A 15822-nucleotide genomic window follows, 5' to 3' on the forward strand; every position below is an offset into this window, starting at 1 on the left:
AGATTTAGGGTGGTTCTGTAGAAGAAATGCTGGCTTTAGAAGGATCTCAATGGTAGCTCTCTTTATTGGTGTCCAAACATAGATGAACCAAGTCATAACCACACCTACTGTACAGTATCTGGGTCTAATGTACAATTTCACAATGTGGTGTTTGTTGGAAATTGCTCAGTGTTTCAACTGATGCTTTGTGAAGTGTTTTTTATTCTTCTATGCGATGCGGGCTTTGCTGGCTTGGCCATCTTTCATTGCCCACCTTAACTAAAGTCAAGTCATTGAGGTTTACAGCACAGAAAATGCCTCTTTCGCCTATTCAGTCAGTGCCAGTCAAAAACAAACATCGAACTATACTGATTCCATTTCCCAGCACTTGGCCCAAATCTTGGCATTCCAAGTGCGCGGAAATGTACTTTATAAATGTTATTAGAGTTTTTGCCTGTGCCACCCTTTGAAGCACCTCCTTACCCTTGAAACCTCTTGCCCCTTGCCTTAAAACTATGTTCACTGCTTATTGGTCCCTTTCTCAAAGGGAAAAGTCCCTTTTTGTTGACCCTGTCTAGACCCCTCCATAATTTTCATACATTGCAATCATGTCCCCACCTCAAACTCTGCTTCATGGAAACCAATCCACCTAGTCTACCTAATCTCTCTTCGTAACTAAAACTTTCCAGCCCAGGCAACTTCCTCATATATCTTCTCTGTACCCTTTCCAGAGCAATCACATTGCCTCCTATAACATAAATTCTAGAACCATACACACCACTCAAGCTGTAGCCTAACCAAAATTTTATACGGCTCCAACATTACCTCCCTCTTCTTCAACTTTGCGCCATGACTATTAAAGACAAGTATCCCATATGCTTTTCCTTTATCCACCTGACCTACTACCTCAACGGACAGGTGGATGTGCACACCTCCGGTGCTCCCCAGTTTCCTACTGTTCATCATGTATATACATGCTTGCTTGTTCTGTCAAAGTGCATTACATCATGCTTATCCAGATGAATTTCATTTGCCACCGATCAGCCCTTTTGATCAGCCCTTCTGTATCCTGTTGTAACCTAAGGCTATCTTACTCACTTTTTACGACTGCACCAATTTTTGTATCATCTGTGAAAGTACTGATTGAGCCTTCCACATTCCAAGTCTAAAAGTAGAACACTGACACATTTAGACCCAACTATGCCCTCCAGCTCCGCACAGAAGTTGCCACTGCGATTGTCCATGGACCCCACTTTTGTCCTTTTATACTTGTACTTTTAAATAAATTAAGACTTTTTTGCTATTATCCCTTCATGCCACCTGTTTGCTCTTCTAATTTCCACTTTAAGTTCCTTCTTATACATTTCTAACTCCCTTGAGGCTTTGGTTCTGAGTCCATGGTACCGTCCATAACTGTCCCTTTCTTCTTTTCTTACCCAATCCTGTATATCCCTTAACATCCGAGGTTTGTTAAATTTGTTGCTGTGGCTGTTTGTTTGTCTTTATTAGAACATATTCGTCCTGTACTCTCCATATTTCCTCCTCCAGTGAATCCCATTATTCCACTCTGGCCAAATCATATCTGATCTTGTTAAAATTGGTTGTCATCCAGTTTAGAGCTTTTGATTTCATGCCCATCCCTGCCCCTTTCCATAACAACCTTGAATCTAACAGAGGTGAGATTACTGTCTGCGAAATGCTCCCCCACTGATACTTCAGCCATTTACCTGGTTTCATTACCTTGCCCTACTGAAGGTCATGATGAGCTGATATTTAAGTAAGCATAATGGATATCTACAAACTAAGGCACAGCAGTTACTTCTCTTCAAACAGTGTCATAGATATGTAATTTAATTTTGTTCCTCAAGAGTAGAATATGTTGGTATGAGCTTCCTTGTTCACCACAGGTTAACTACATGAAATAACTGGTGTGGTATATGGATGTTAATTTAAATTAATATTTTCTGAAAACTGTCAAGACTGCTTTTTATCCAGTTTGAGATTAAACAGTGCCAGCTTATATAATTAGATTTTTTTCCAAAAGGATTGCAATTGCTCCATTATTGTGTTACGTAATACTCTTGCAAGTTTTGGAGTTGAATAAGCATATCCCTGAGCCAACTGGTATTGAACTGAACCTCTACTGGAAAAAAACACGCACAGTGCTAGCTTCAAAATGGCTGAGGAAAATATCCAAATATCAATCTCCTGTGACTAGTAATAACAGAAATATTTGCTATGAAAAATCTGCATGTGGAGAAGACTGATTAAGTTGGAGCCAAGTGGGAGATTGGAACTATTCATTTTGTCACGTAACATCCAGCAAAATGCTGATTCAAATAACCTAGATTTGAATATTACACTAATACACTGCATAGTCTGTAGCCTTTCCACTTGGCAACTGTACAGTGTTTGAAGAATTCAAGGGCAATAAACCATAACTGACGATTATATAGCCCACGTGACCACAGCAAAAGCAGCTGTCACTAGAGTGAAAAGTGTTTGCCAGAGTTCAGGGCTGATGTTGAGGCTTTGTCTTTTTTAATGTTCCACAGAATCTGGTTGCAGGTAACTTCATTTTTCTGATCCAAGCAAATCTTGTTTTAAAAGTGGCGTACCAGGCATCAAAAAAATCTGTTGTGATGAGCAAGTATATTTTCCCAAGGCCACCTTTACTTCCACCCCACCAAAAATAAAATAAAGTACAAATCCTACCTTTTGACCATCTGGCTATTAATAGATTCAGTTATCCTCTCTCTCTGTGTCCTTTCTCTTTCTACCAACTCTATCCTCTCCATGAACCCTCGAGTATGCATGTTTGTGTGCCTTTATTCCCCCATACGCAGAGTGGAGGGGCTTGTGTGATAGTATCTTCGCCTATTCATTTTCATTTGTTTAGGGATTGATGAAAAGATAAATGTTTGCACAACAGTTTCTGTCTTTCAGTGTTTTTGTTGTGTTAATTTTACATCTTGTTCTGCTGAAACTTATTTTTTGGTTTGGGAGAGGGAGCTGTTCCACAGCTGTCTGAACTGAGACGCCAGTCTGACTAGACTGCATCACAGCCAGGTTCAGTCTTCACCACTCTCAATGTATCAGTCATTCACGTCAGCATCTCTGTTGCACTTGACAGTGATAGTTGTTTTGATTTAATATTTGGAATGATTAAAGCTTATTGGATGGATATTGAGTTATTCATCTAGGTTTAAGTTACTAGTCAAGCAATTGTGTGCAGATTGCTGATAATCCGCGGTTTTCCTCCTCAAGGGAATACAGAATGCTTTTGTTTATCTAGCACCATTTGTTCAAGGTGTGATGTTTACTTGGTTGATTCATAAACTGGAAGCTGGTGACAACGGGCCTGGATGCATTTCCAGAGCAGGAAAAATACTTGTGTCTAGCTAAAATGGCCTGCATACTGTCTTTCCATGCTGCATCAGCAATGAGCTCACTGCAGCGACATTTCAAAGCTGGCCCTTCATCAAATGATGGAACAAAACTAGCATAGGTAGTTTGCGAAAGAAAATTGTTCAAATCCAGGAAATATTGCACCTGAAGCTCTTGCAGAAATGGTATTATTGAGTTTTTTTTCTGAGATTGCTCCTCGCAAGTGCAGTTTGTAATGATGGAATCTAAATAATTTAAATTATGTAGTTTTTTTAGCAAGAATCTTAATGTTCTGATGCAGAAAGAGGCCACTAGGCTCATCAAATCTATATTATCTTTATTCCATTTCGCCACTCAGTCGTAGAGGCCAACAGCACAGAAAAAGGCTCTTTTGGCCCAGTAAGTCTATACTGGTCAAAAACAGCCACCTAACTATTCTAATGCCATTTTCCAGTACTTGGCCCATAGCCTTGTATGTCTCAGCAAGTGCACAATTAAATAATATTGAAGTAATATAAGGGTTCTACCTCTACCACCCTTGTAGGCAGAGAGTTCCATGTTCCTACCACCCACTGGGTGGGGGAACAAATCCTCCCATCTCCTGCAAACCTCCTGACTGTTGTATGCATGCTCCCTGTTATGGATCACTCAACCAAGTAGTTCTCTTCCTGTTTTCCCTATTGTGGCTCATCCTAATTTTATGCATCTCAGTTGTGTACTTTGTCAATCTTGTATGTTCCAAGCAAAATGACCCCAGTCTATCCAGTCTCTCTCTTCGTAACTGGAAATCTTCAGCCCAGGCAATATCCTAGTAAATCTCCACTGCAACCTCTCCAGTACAGTCGCATCCTTCCTATAATGTGGAATCCAGAACTGCACATAGTACTGTAACTGTGGCCCAACCAACACTTTATCTAGCTCCAGCATAACCTGTCTGCTCTTAAATTCTCTGTCTTGGCTAATAAAGGCAGGTATCCCATATAGCTTCATAACCACTTTATCTACCTTAAGGGGTTGTTGGCTGGGCACACCAAAGTCTGCCTGAAAATTTTGTGCTCCGCAGTGTCCTATTGTTCATGTATTCCCTTGCCTTGTTTGTCCTGTGAAGCACATTACCCAACACTTAATCCTGATTTGAATTTCATTTATCACTGATCAACCCATCTGACTGCTCTGCTAATAACCTCTTGTAAGGACTGTTGTGGCACTGTGGTAGTGTCACTGCCTTTTGAATAAGGAGCCCCAGGGTCAAATCCCACCTGTTCGAGCGTTGTGTAACATCTCTGAACACTCTGCCATTTTAAAAAAAAGTCATCGTTTAGCTCACTTGGCTGGTTTGCAAAGCAGTGATGCCAGCTGCGAGGGTGCAATTCCTGTATTGGCTGAATTTACCCTCTCAGCTTCTGTGCTTGCCTGAAGCATGATAACCCTTTGGTTAAACCGCCATCAGTCATCTCTCTGTGATGAGAGAAGAGTCCTCTGGTTATGTAGGACATGCCAGCTTTTATATCCTCCTGTAATCCAAGGCTATTTGCCTCTCTTTTGATACCCCTCCTAACCCAATTTTTGTGCTAACTGTGAACGTACCTGCGGCACCCCAGTGGACATGGGCTTCCAATCTCAAAAACATCCCTCAACTATCACCTTTACTTCTGTTAATAAAATAAAGAACTGTGGTTGCTTGAAATCTAAAACAAAAGCAGAAATTGCTAGAGAAACTCAGCAGGTCTGGCAGTATCTGTGAGGAGAAAGCTGAATTAAACTTTTGAGTCTAGTAATCATCTCAATCTCAGACCAATTAGGAGCGAGTTCCACCTATCCACTTTTTCCTTCCCCCTCCACCCCATTTTCCTAGCTGCAATAACTTCTGAGGAAGGGTTCTGGATTCTATGTTGACTCTGTTTACCCTCTCCTTCTTGCTCTGCTTGGCAATTCCGTATCCAATTTGCAAATTTCCCTTGTATCCCATGGGCTTTGCTCACTACCTCCCATATGGACTTTGTGAAAAACTTTGCTGAAGTCAGTGGCCGCCATCTTTGGCAATCCTTCAGGATTGAAGATGGCTTGCCATACAGGTGAGACAGTTGAATGGGATGCTCTGAATTGTGCGTGCTGTTTCTGTTTGGTGCCTTCACAGACACTTCTCCTGTTTTGTGCATTCTAGGACAAGCGATCGCCATTTATTGGTGGGTATGATGCATTTGTTTAGGGAGGCTTTCAGGCTATCCTTGTAGTGTTTCCTGTGCCCTCCCAAAACACTGAATAATACACTTAGGAAGCTTTATCAGGTACACAGACATTTGCAACCACGCCCCACCCTGACAAACCACATGCACATCTCAAATGGTTTTGTGCTTCCAATACCTCAACAGTGGGAATAATGGCCTGGCAGAGGACACTCCATTGTATGCCTTTCCTGACACTGGATTTTCAGGATTTTGCAAAAGTCTTGCTTCTGATAGCTGTCCAGAGATTTGAGGTTTCTGATATGCATGGTCCATGTTTCTGATGCTTACAGAAAGGATGGGAACCTGGTTGCCCTGTAGACCATGAGCTTGTTACTGGGTTGAAATCTCAGACTTCCACACATTGTATTCTTCGATAGTCCAAATAGACTATGTCTAATTTATTATCTCCATCTACAGATGTCGTCACCTCTTTGAAAAATTCGTTTACATTTGTCAGACGTGACCTGCCCTTAATAGAAAACCATGCTGACTGTTCTTGATTAATCCCTGCCCCCTCAAGTGTGGATTAATTCTGTCCCTTAGTACTGCTTCCAGTAGTTTTCCCTGCTGTTGAGGTTAGACTGGCCAGTGGTTTCCTTGTTGCCTTCTTGAATAACTGTACCAAATTGGGTGTTCTCTGACGCCTTTCCTATGGCCAGAGAAAAATTGAAAGTTAGCTCCTGCACCCATGCTATTTCCGCCATTGCCTCACCTATAAATCAGATATATATTTCTTCCAATCTTGGGGTGATTTATCCAAATTTAAGCCTGCCAGAACACTCAAGAAAGGCCTCTCTGGCTGTGCTAATATCTTTAATTATATCACATTCCCTTCTTCCTAATTTTTATACCTGCACCATTCTTATCCCTAGTGAAAACCGACATACAGTATTCATTTAGACCCCTACCAACATTCTTCGGTGCCGTGCACAAAGTACCATAATGGGCCCTACTCTCTTGATCGACTGTTAAATTCCTTCCACCTCACTGCACATTGCCTTTAATCTATTTCAAATATCTGTATAATTCCCTTAAGAATTATTTGGGACTCTGCTTCTAGAGTAATTTATGGCAAAGAGTTCCAAATTATTGTCACCCTTGTTGTAAAGATTGTTTTCGCAATGTCCACTTTGACTTTCAAAATTACTTTAAATGTGTGCTGTCAATCACCCTCTTGCCAAACAGTGAAAATCATTATTCTTAAGCTGTTATATTTTGAAGATGATTGTTAAGCTATGTCCAGGTGATGGAGGAAGAAATGTTAATTTCGTTTTTCTTAACTTATCCCTCGTCCCAATTTAAATGATTTATGAAACTTTCCTGCCCGTTTTGGTATTATTTTTATTCACACATTAAAGTTGTGGTTGGTTTGCTCGCCGAACTGGTTCGTTGTTCTGCAGACATTTCATTGCTGGGCAACATCATCAGTGCAGTTCTCTGCAAAGACTGAACAAACATTACATTGGACAGACAGGAAGGAAATTAACCACAAGAGTTCATGAACATCACTTGGCAACAAAGAGAAATGACCAATACTCACTCATCTCCATCGACGTGGATAAGCAAAACCACCAATTTGATTGGGACAGGCGAAGCAGAGACAAGCATGGGAATTCCTAGGGGCCTAATACTTCCCTAAGGAAGCCATCAATAAACACACAGAGCTAGATCCCATATACGCTCCACTGCAAAGGAAAACTGGAACTGAAGTAATCCAGCTTAAAGGACACCAGAGTTTAAATAGCAGAAAAACACAACAGTGCTTCATCGGAGGTTGCACTGATGTTGTTACCCAGCAGGGCAGTGAAATGTCTGCAGAACGTCAAACTAGCTCGGGGAGACAACTAATCACAACATCCACAACCTGAGCTACAAATCTACTCTGAAACCTTAGACATAGTAAAATAGATAATGGTTGATGACCTAACCAACAAAATTGTGTTAGTAAAGAAACCAGCTTTGTGATGTCCTGGAGAATATTTTGTACTTTTTAACCTTCAAATCTGCATTTAGGGATTAAAATAGTTCAACTGAGCTTGTTCGTATTATGCCCACTTTTTCACACGTTGACAATGTATCATCTTGTGACTGTAGGACTACGATGATGGAATTCCGTGGTCAGAGGAGAGAGTCGTCCGAAAGGTCCTCTATTTGTCATTGAAGGAATTTAAGAACTCTCAGAAGCGGCAGTGTGGTGATATCAATGGAAGCAGTGATGATAAAATGCATGGGAAAGATCTGAATGGTAAGTGAATAAAGACACTGACCAATATCACCACAGATTAAATTATGGTTGAAAATGTCTGTGTACTGGAATTCCAACAAAATTCTTAGAATTCCATTCAAGTTGCCAAATGGATCTGCATCCAAGATAACATTGGACAACTGGGAAAACTGGCCACAGGTTATTTTTAGTACAATTACTTTTCCTAAAGTAAAATATCAGTTTGAGGATAAATACTACGTAGAGTTTACTTTGGTTAAGCTTTTGAGGTTGAATTTTTCTAAAAGATTCATCTCAAAATGCCTTAGCTGAATTTGATTGTAATTAAGTTAGAATGAGACTCAGAGTCTATCAAAGCTAAGATAGCTAACCTCTACAAAGTACAGTCTCCACGCATTTGAAATCTTAATGTACACAGGTTAAGATCTCCAAAATGTCAACTGCAGTAACAGCAGTTACAGTTCTTTTGCAAAGAAATATGAAAATTGCAATTGCAGAATGTGGGATATTGTTGGGCTTTTTATTATAGCTTTCCTCCTCCTACCAACAGTTGCCATTGACACCTCATACCCTTAAAAAATGATGTATAGTTGCATTCGTTTAATCTCAACATCAAATACTTATTTTCCCAGCAGTTATATTTTGTAGCTCAAGATTGCTTTTGTATTTTTTTTTCTAATATTCTCATTTCCAAGATTCGAGATTACATTTCGTTTCTGCATGCAAATGAACTTAAATGAATTGTGATTCCTCCTTAAACCTGCATGTTTCTTAAAAATCTTGGTACAAGTCTTCTGTGTTAACCTATCTATAAGGATTGATGTGTGTGCACAGGACAAAAACGATGCTTCAAATTTATACAGATGACATTTTGTGGACCACTCTGTAGTAATCTGGTTTAACTATATACGATAGTAGAAAACTGTTAAGTGCTGCTTTGGGAGAGTATATCTAATTCCTAGATAACAAGGTGTAGAGCCGGATGAACACAACAGGCCAAGCAGCATCATAGGAGCAGGAGTGCTGGTGTCTTGGGCCTAGACCCTCCTTCAGAAATGGGGGAGGGGAAGGGGGTTCTGAAATAAATAGGGAGAGGGTAGAGGCAGAAAGAAGATGGACAGAGGAGAAGATAGGTGGAGAGGAGACAGACAGGTCAAAGACACCAGTAGAGTCAGTAGAGGTGAGTGTAGGTGGGGAGGTAGGGAGATTGGACAGGTCAAGGGGGTGGGATGAGGTTAGTAGGTGGGAGATTGGAGTGAGGCTGGAGGTAGGAGGAAGGACAAGTTAGGAAGGCGGGGACGAACTGGGCTGGTTTTGAGATGTGGCCCCTCCACACTCACATCAACGAATACTGGTCACGTTTGGATATTGAGCTGTTTTTCCTCCGTCTCCGCGCTTACTACTTCAACTGTGAGCCTGACCCTTTCTCCCGCCTCCAACACACTCCCTCCTCCTGGGCACCACCCCAAGGCTTCCTACCCTCCCTCGATCTCTTCATCTCTAACTGCCGTCGAGACATCAATCGCCTCACCCACTCCACCCTCTCCCCTACAGAACGTGCATCACTCCGTTCCAATCCCAACCTCACCAAAAAACCTGCGGACAAGGGAGGCGCAGTTGTAGTATGGCGCACTGACCTCAACATCGCCGAAGCCAGACGCCAAATCTCTGACACCACCACCTAGAGCCCCCTTGATCGTGACTCCACCCCTGACCATCAAACCATCATCTCCCAAACCGTCCATGACCTCTCACCCACAGCCTTCAACCTCATCATTCCCCAACCCTGCACTGCTCACTTCTATCTCCTTCCCAAAATCCACAAACCTGATTGCCCTGGTCGACCCATTGTTTCTGCCTGCTCCTGCCCCACTGAACTTATTGCCACCTATCTCAACTCCATTTTCTCCCCCTTAGTCCAGGAACTCCCTACCTATGTCCGTGACACCACCCATGCCTTCCACCTCCTCCAAAGCTTCCAATTCCCTGGTCCCCAATGCCTCATCTTTACCATGGATGTCCAGTCCCTGTACGCCTGCATTCCCCGTACAGATGGCCTAAAGAGCCTCTGTTTCTTCCTGTCCCACAGACTTAACCAGTCCCCCTCCACTGACGCCCTCATCGGCTTAGCTGAACTCGTCCTCCCCTCAACAAACTTCTCTTTCAATTCCTCCCACTTCCTACAGACGTCAGGGTACCCACATGGGCTCAAGCTATGTCTGCCTCTTTGTAGGTTATGTGGAACAATCCCTCTTCCATACCTTCCATGGCCCAAAGCCCCAACTCTTCCTCCGTTACATTGATGACTGTATCAGCGCTGCCTCGTGCTCCCACGAGGAGTTTGAACAGTTCATCCACTTCACCAACACCTTCCACCCCAACCTTAAGTTCACCTGGACCATCTCTAATACCTCTCTCTCCTTCCTGGACCCCTCTGCCTCCATCTCTGGCAACCACCTAGAAACCGATATCTATTTCAAGCCCACCGACTCCCACAGGTACCTAGAATATACTTTCTCCCTGCAAAAATGCCATCCCCTGTTCCCAATCCCTTCGCCTCTGCTGCATTTGCTCCCAGGATGAGGTATTCCACTCCCATACATCTCAGATATCCTCGTTTTTCAAGGATCGCAACTTACCCCCCTCAGTGGTTGAGAGCGCCCTCTACCGTGTCTCCTGCATTTCCCACAACTCATCCCTCACACCCCCTATCCACAATAACAACCAAAAGAGAATCCCCCTCGTCCTCACGTACCACTCCAACAATGTCTGGATCCAACGCATCATTCTCCGCTTCCCGCCATCTGCAATCCGACCCCACCACCAAGGACATTTTTCCCTCCCCATCCTTGTCTGCTTTCCAGAGGAACCACTCTCACCGTGACTCCCTTGTCTGCTGCACACTTGCCTCCAGCCCCACCACACCTGCCACTTTTCCCTGCAACCGCAGGAAGTGCTACACCTGCACCTACACCTCCCCCCTCACCCCCACAACAGGCCCCAAGAAGACTCTCCACATCAAGCAGATGTTCACCTGCACAGCTGCTAATGTGGTATACTACATCTGTTGTACCCGTTGTGGCCTCCTCTACATCAGGGAAACCAATCGAAGGCTTGCTGACCGCTTTGTAGAACACCTACGCTCGGTTCACACTAAGCAACTGCACCTCCCGGTCACTAACCATTTCAACTCCCCCTGCCATTCCTCAGACGACATGTCCATGCTGGGCCTCCTGCAGTGCCACAACGATGCTACCCGAAGGTTGCAGGGACGGCACTGCATATTCCACTTGGGAACCCTGCAGCCTGATGGTATCGATGTGGATTTCACAAGCTTCAAAATCTCCCCTCCCCCTACCACATCTCAAAACCAGCCCAGCTTGTCCCCACCTCCCTAACCTGTCCTTCCGCCCACCTATCACCTCCTCCCTCCTTCCACCTCAAGACCGACACCCCACCTCCCGCCGCCAATCTCCCACCTACTAACCTCATCCTGCCCCCTTGACCACTCCATCCTTCCTGGACTGAATTCTCTCCTTCCAAACTCCCCACCTACACTCACTTTTTACTGGCTCCATTCCTGCCTCTTTGACCTGTCTGTCTCCTCTTCACCAATCTTCTCCTCTATCCATCTTCTACCTGCCTTCTCCTCTCTCCCTATTTATTTCAGAACCCCCTTCCCCTCCCCCATTTCTGATTCTCAGATTCTCCAGCATCATCAGTTACTACTATCTCTGTATCTAATTCCTGTAGCTTTGGGCTGAGCAGAAGCAGCTTCAAATTGTGGGGAATCATGGAACCAGATATGTTTTCAGAGTTGGAGGCAGTCACTTGGCTAATTCTGTTGGTGAAGAAGGACTGAGACTCCAAAAGCTTGTGTTTTCAAATACACCTATTGGGCTATAATTTGCGCTATAATTTACGACCTTGTCTACCCCAGTCCAACACCGGTACCTCCACATCCTAACTACATCAAGTGAAATTGATCTTTCTATGGACTCCAGCTATTCCAAGTTCTCAAGAATTGTTTTTGTAAAGTCAGTTTTTCCAGTATTTCTCCTGATTCCGTCATCAATTTATCATGATGATCCCTACTCAAGAATTATCCAATGAGAAGCAAGTCTTTTCCTGTTAATGTTTTTTTAATCAGCATCTTTCATATGCTTTATGATCCCAGGTACTCTGTTAAGAGGCTTGGGTGCTTGCCATTTGACATTCACTCTCTTAATTTTTAATCTGTATCGTATGGTGACCCATTTGAGTTGCAATACCCTCTTGTGACTTGAACTGATAATTTGTTTTTTTCACGTATGTATGCTTCAGCTTCGAAGGTGAACTAAGCAAATGTTATTGTTGAAGTGAGGTCTGACGTGAATTAACAAGCTGCTTTATTTCATTGTACAAAGTGGCTGTTGTGATTTGGCTCACCTTAATTCGAACAATACTGCATGACACCAAAATTAAGAATATGCTGATCATCTAAATGCTAGTGAATTGTCTTCGTTGCCTTAAAATAAAGTGGTTTTTAACCTGTTTTGCATAATTTGTGATCCTTTAGTTGTAGTGTAAGTAATTACAAATTTCTGTTCAAAATCTGACTGGTGCCTGCCATCAATCAACTTTAATTTGCCAACTTTTGTTGTGTTATTTCCCCTTTGTATGATGAAAGGATCAAAAGTATTTTAGCACAATTGATGCAAGGTGTTTTTTTGTTTGCTGAAATTGACTGGCAAATTGCTTATTATTTATTCTGGGAACAGCATATGCACTAGTTCATTAGTAGCTTGAAGACTGCATGTCCTACAATTTTATAAATGTATTTGAATTTATTTATAATCAACTATGGTCCAATCAATAATGATTAGAAAAAAAATCTCAATCTGGCCCTGACTTCAGTGTCCTTTCTATATAGTGGGTTAACTGAAAGTACATTCTGCACCATGAATTAATTAATGGTTCCTGTGAATTTACCACCTTGTCATCTGTACATCCGGCTGTAGCATTTAAAGTGCCAGTCATTTGTATTTTAGTTAAATGTACCTCTATTTACAATTCCAGCATGCTATATCTTTGAACTTCTAACATAGTTTCATTCAGTATGTACTCCAGTTCTGGATTTTTCACTAAACTTAACTTCCCAAGTTTTAACCGATACCTGGCCATCTTTTTTTCAAACAAATCACCTATGTCTTGCTAAGAATTTGCAACTGGTTGTTGCCATGCGCCCTAATCTCTAAATGTCACGTTCTCTTAAATGGATGACCATTTTGAGATTATATGTCTTATTTGCAAAGTCAAATGCATTTGGGACTGGTCTTGGTAAATGTAATTTCTATTTATGTCCAATCATATTGCTGTAATTATTTACCTGACTTGCAGTTTTCTGTCCATAAATCAGCATTCTATCTACATTGTTACATTTTCTATGATATCATTTGCTTGATTTTGTTTCCTCTGTAATCTCCTTGTGAAGAACTTTTGCCTCAAAATCCACATGGAGTTGCTCAACTGCATTCCCTAAATACAAACACTTCAAAAAGAGAGTTCTATTAAATTCGTCATATGTAGCTTGCCTTTTTAAGTTTGTACTGGCTGTCATTTACCATGTATTTCTAAATGTTCCCCGAACTTATCTCAAATTATGAGGAATGATTGATTGTCACCACTGAAAGGCTAATTAGTCCATAATACCTGATTATCGTTATCTCTTTGTGCAAAGGGAACAAAGTGGGAGACAGTGGCTAATCTATAGCCCACTAATATGACTTGCAAATTCTGCACATCATAAAATTGTGTTCAGATCTGTAACTATCCCTTCTGACTTCTTTCTACACACTAAATGACATTAGGCCATTGCCTCCGCACCTGTTTTCCTGCATTATATTCCATCTGCCAATTTTTTTTTTGTCCACTCTCTTAACCTGTCGGTGTCGCTCAGCAGACTTTGTTATTATCACCACTTGGCGATGGTACGTTCACTTTCCTCATCTATGTCATTTATTGTAAATAGTTGTGGTTCCAGCACTGATCCCTGTGACAAATGGCTAGTGACAGGTTGCCAGCCTGAAAATGCTCCCTTTATCCCAACTCTCGTCTATTAATTAGCCATTCCTCTTTCCACGAAACTAATATACTCTCCCCAACACTTTGGGCATTTACCTTTTGAGTCAATTTTGTCTGCAGTACCTTATTGAACCTTTTTGGAAATCCAGATATGTTTCATCCACAGGTTCCCATTTATTCTATTTACTAGGTCATTGAAGAATTCTCCAGTTTCTTAGGCATGACTTCTTGAAGCCAAGCTGACTCTCCTCAATTAATTGTGTGTTTCCGAATGTACCATTATTATATCTTTTATAATAATCTCTCAATATTTTCTCAATGACATGTTATCCGAATGTGCCTCTAATCGTTTGTTTCTCTGATTGTGTAATGATATCACATTCACAATTTTCCAATTATCTGGGACTTTCCAGAGTCCAAGCATTCTTACAGTACCAGTGCATCCAATATCTCTAACTATTTCCTTTGGTATATGAGGATGTAACCTATCGGGCTCAATGGATTTGGGCTTTAGCACACCGTTTTCCCCAAATTTTTTCTTTAGTAATAGTTATTCTAAGTATTTATTCAACATCTCTTCCATTTCTTGGTTTCCTATTATTATTTCCCCAGTCTTATGCTCCAAGAGGTTCCCTTAGCTGTCTCTCTTCTTTTTACACATTTAAGGCAGCTCTTATTATCAGTTTTGATATTTCTTGCTAGGTTATTTTCTCTTTCTTTGGCTTTTAAAATTTACTAAATTCTCTGGGTTAATGCTAATCTTTGCCACAATATATACTTTTCTTTCTTTCAATGTGATACTAGCTTTACCTCTTGACTAATCAATGTTGGTTTATCCCTTTCCTTGAATCTTTCCTCATTGGAATACATTTTAGTGTGTAACGGGCTATCTTCTTAAGTTTGTCATTGTTCATTAACTTGTCTTTTATCTGTTAGGATTCCTGAGACATTCTTCTTGTCATCTTCCATAAAGACAAAACTGAAGTCATTGTTTAATTATTAAGCCACATCTTTGTTCTCCACTATTGATTCTCCATTTTCGGACTGTAAAGGATGACATTTGCCCTTATACTCTTTCTGAATTTACATGCTTGTGGAAGCTTTCACTGTCCACTTTCATGTAACTTATAAGTTTCCTCTTATGCTTTCTTCTTTCCTCCTTTTTTAAGTAAACTCTGGGACTCCCTTTGCTTAACACTAAACTGCTGTCAATCCTCAGGGTTGCTGCTTTTTCACATAAAAAATGACGACTTTGGATCAAATACAGAGATTGAGTTTATTATTGTTAGCCATGGTTGGACCACTTTCCCTGTTGTTTTGTGCATCTGCTTAAATTGGAGTGTTTCACTTGCTGTTCCAATGACAAATTCTGTCAAGTTATGGTCATTCTTCCATAGAGGCGCTTCGACAACAAGATTGTTAATTAACCCTTTTTCACTACACAGTGCTAAGTCTAAGAGCTTTTTCCATAGTTGGTTCCTCCAATGAACGGGTATACAAAATTGTTTTGTACACTCCAGGAATTTAACATTCACATCGTTATTATTGCCTATGTGGTTTGCTTAAACTGTACGTAGATTAACGTCAACCATAGTTACTGTAGCATCTTTTGTTAAATGCCTCTGTAGTTTTTGGTTTAATGCCACCCCCTAGTCTTACCAGTACTGTTTTAGACAACCCTGGCCAATGTTTTATATATTTTTTGTCCATGCAGTTACTGTTTTTGAGCCTGACATAACTTCTTCAGTTGACGAAGCGTCATTCAGACTCAAATCATTAACCATTTCTCCTTCTCCACAGGTGCTACCAGGCCCTCTGAGTTCCTTTTAACCTTTTCCGTAGTTGTTTCACCCTTTACTACCAGTGCCACCTCAACTCCTCCTTTTCATTTTTTGCCCCACCTTGCTAATCTTTCAATACCCTTGGGTATTGAATTTCCAC

General features: G+C 41.5%; 1 protein-coding gene across 6 annotated transcripts in view; it reads left to right on the top strand.

Moving 5' to 3' along the window:
• Positions 1–15822, top strand: part of jarid2b (jumonji and AT-rich interaction domain containing 2b) — a 447370-nt gene that overhangs the window by 214653 nt on the left and 216895 nt on the right. For 4 of the 6 annotated variants that reach the window (XM_048524773.2, XM_048524765.2, XM_059653451.1 and 1 more), the window contains one exon: positions 7689–7839. The exons of 1 other annotated variant lie outside the window; for it this stretch is intronic. In XM_048524773.2, the coding sequence (XP_048380730.1) occupies positions 7689–7839 (151 nt within the window). Of the gene's footprint in view, positions 1–5349; positions 5442–7688; positions 7840–15822 lie in introns of those variants that run through there. One more of the 6 variants, XM_048524782.1, reaches the window with a different exon arrangement.

The sequence above is a fragment of the Stegostoma tigrinum genome, chromosome 2 (assembly GCF_030684315.1).
Source record: "Stegostoma tigrinum isolate sSteTig4 chromosome 2, sSteTig4.hap1, whole genome shotgun sequence".
In the NCBI taxonomy this organism is placed as follows: domain Eukaryota; kingdom Metazoa; phylum Chordata; class Chondrichthyes; order Orectolobiformes; family Stegostomatidae; genus Stegostoma; species Stegostoma tigrinum.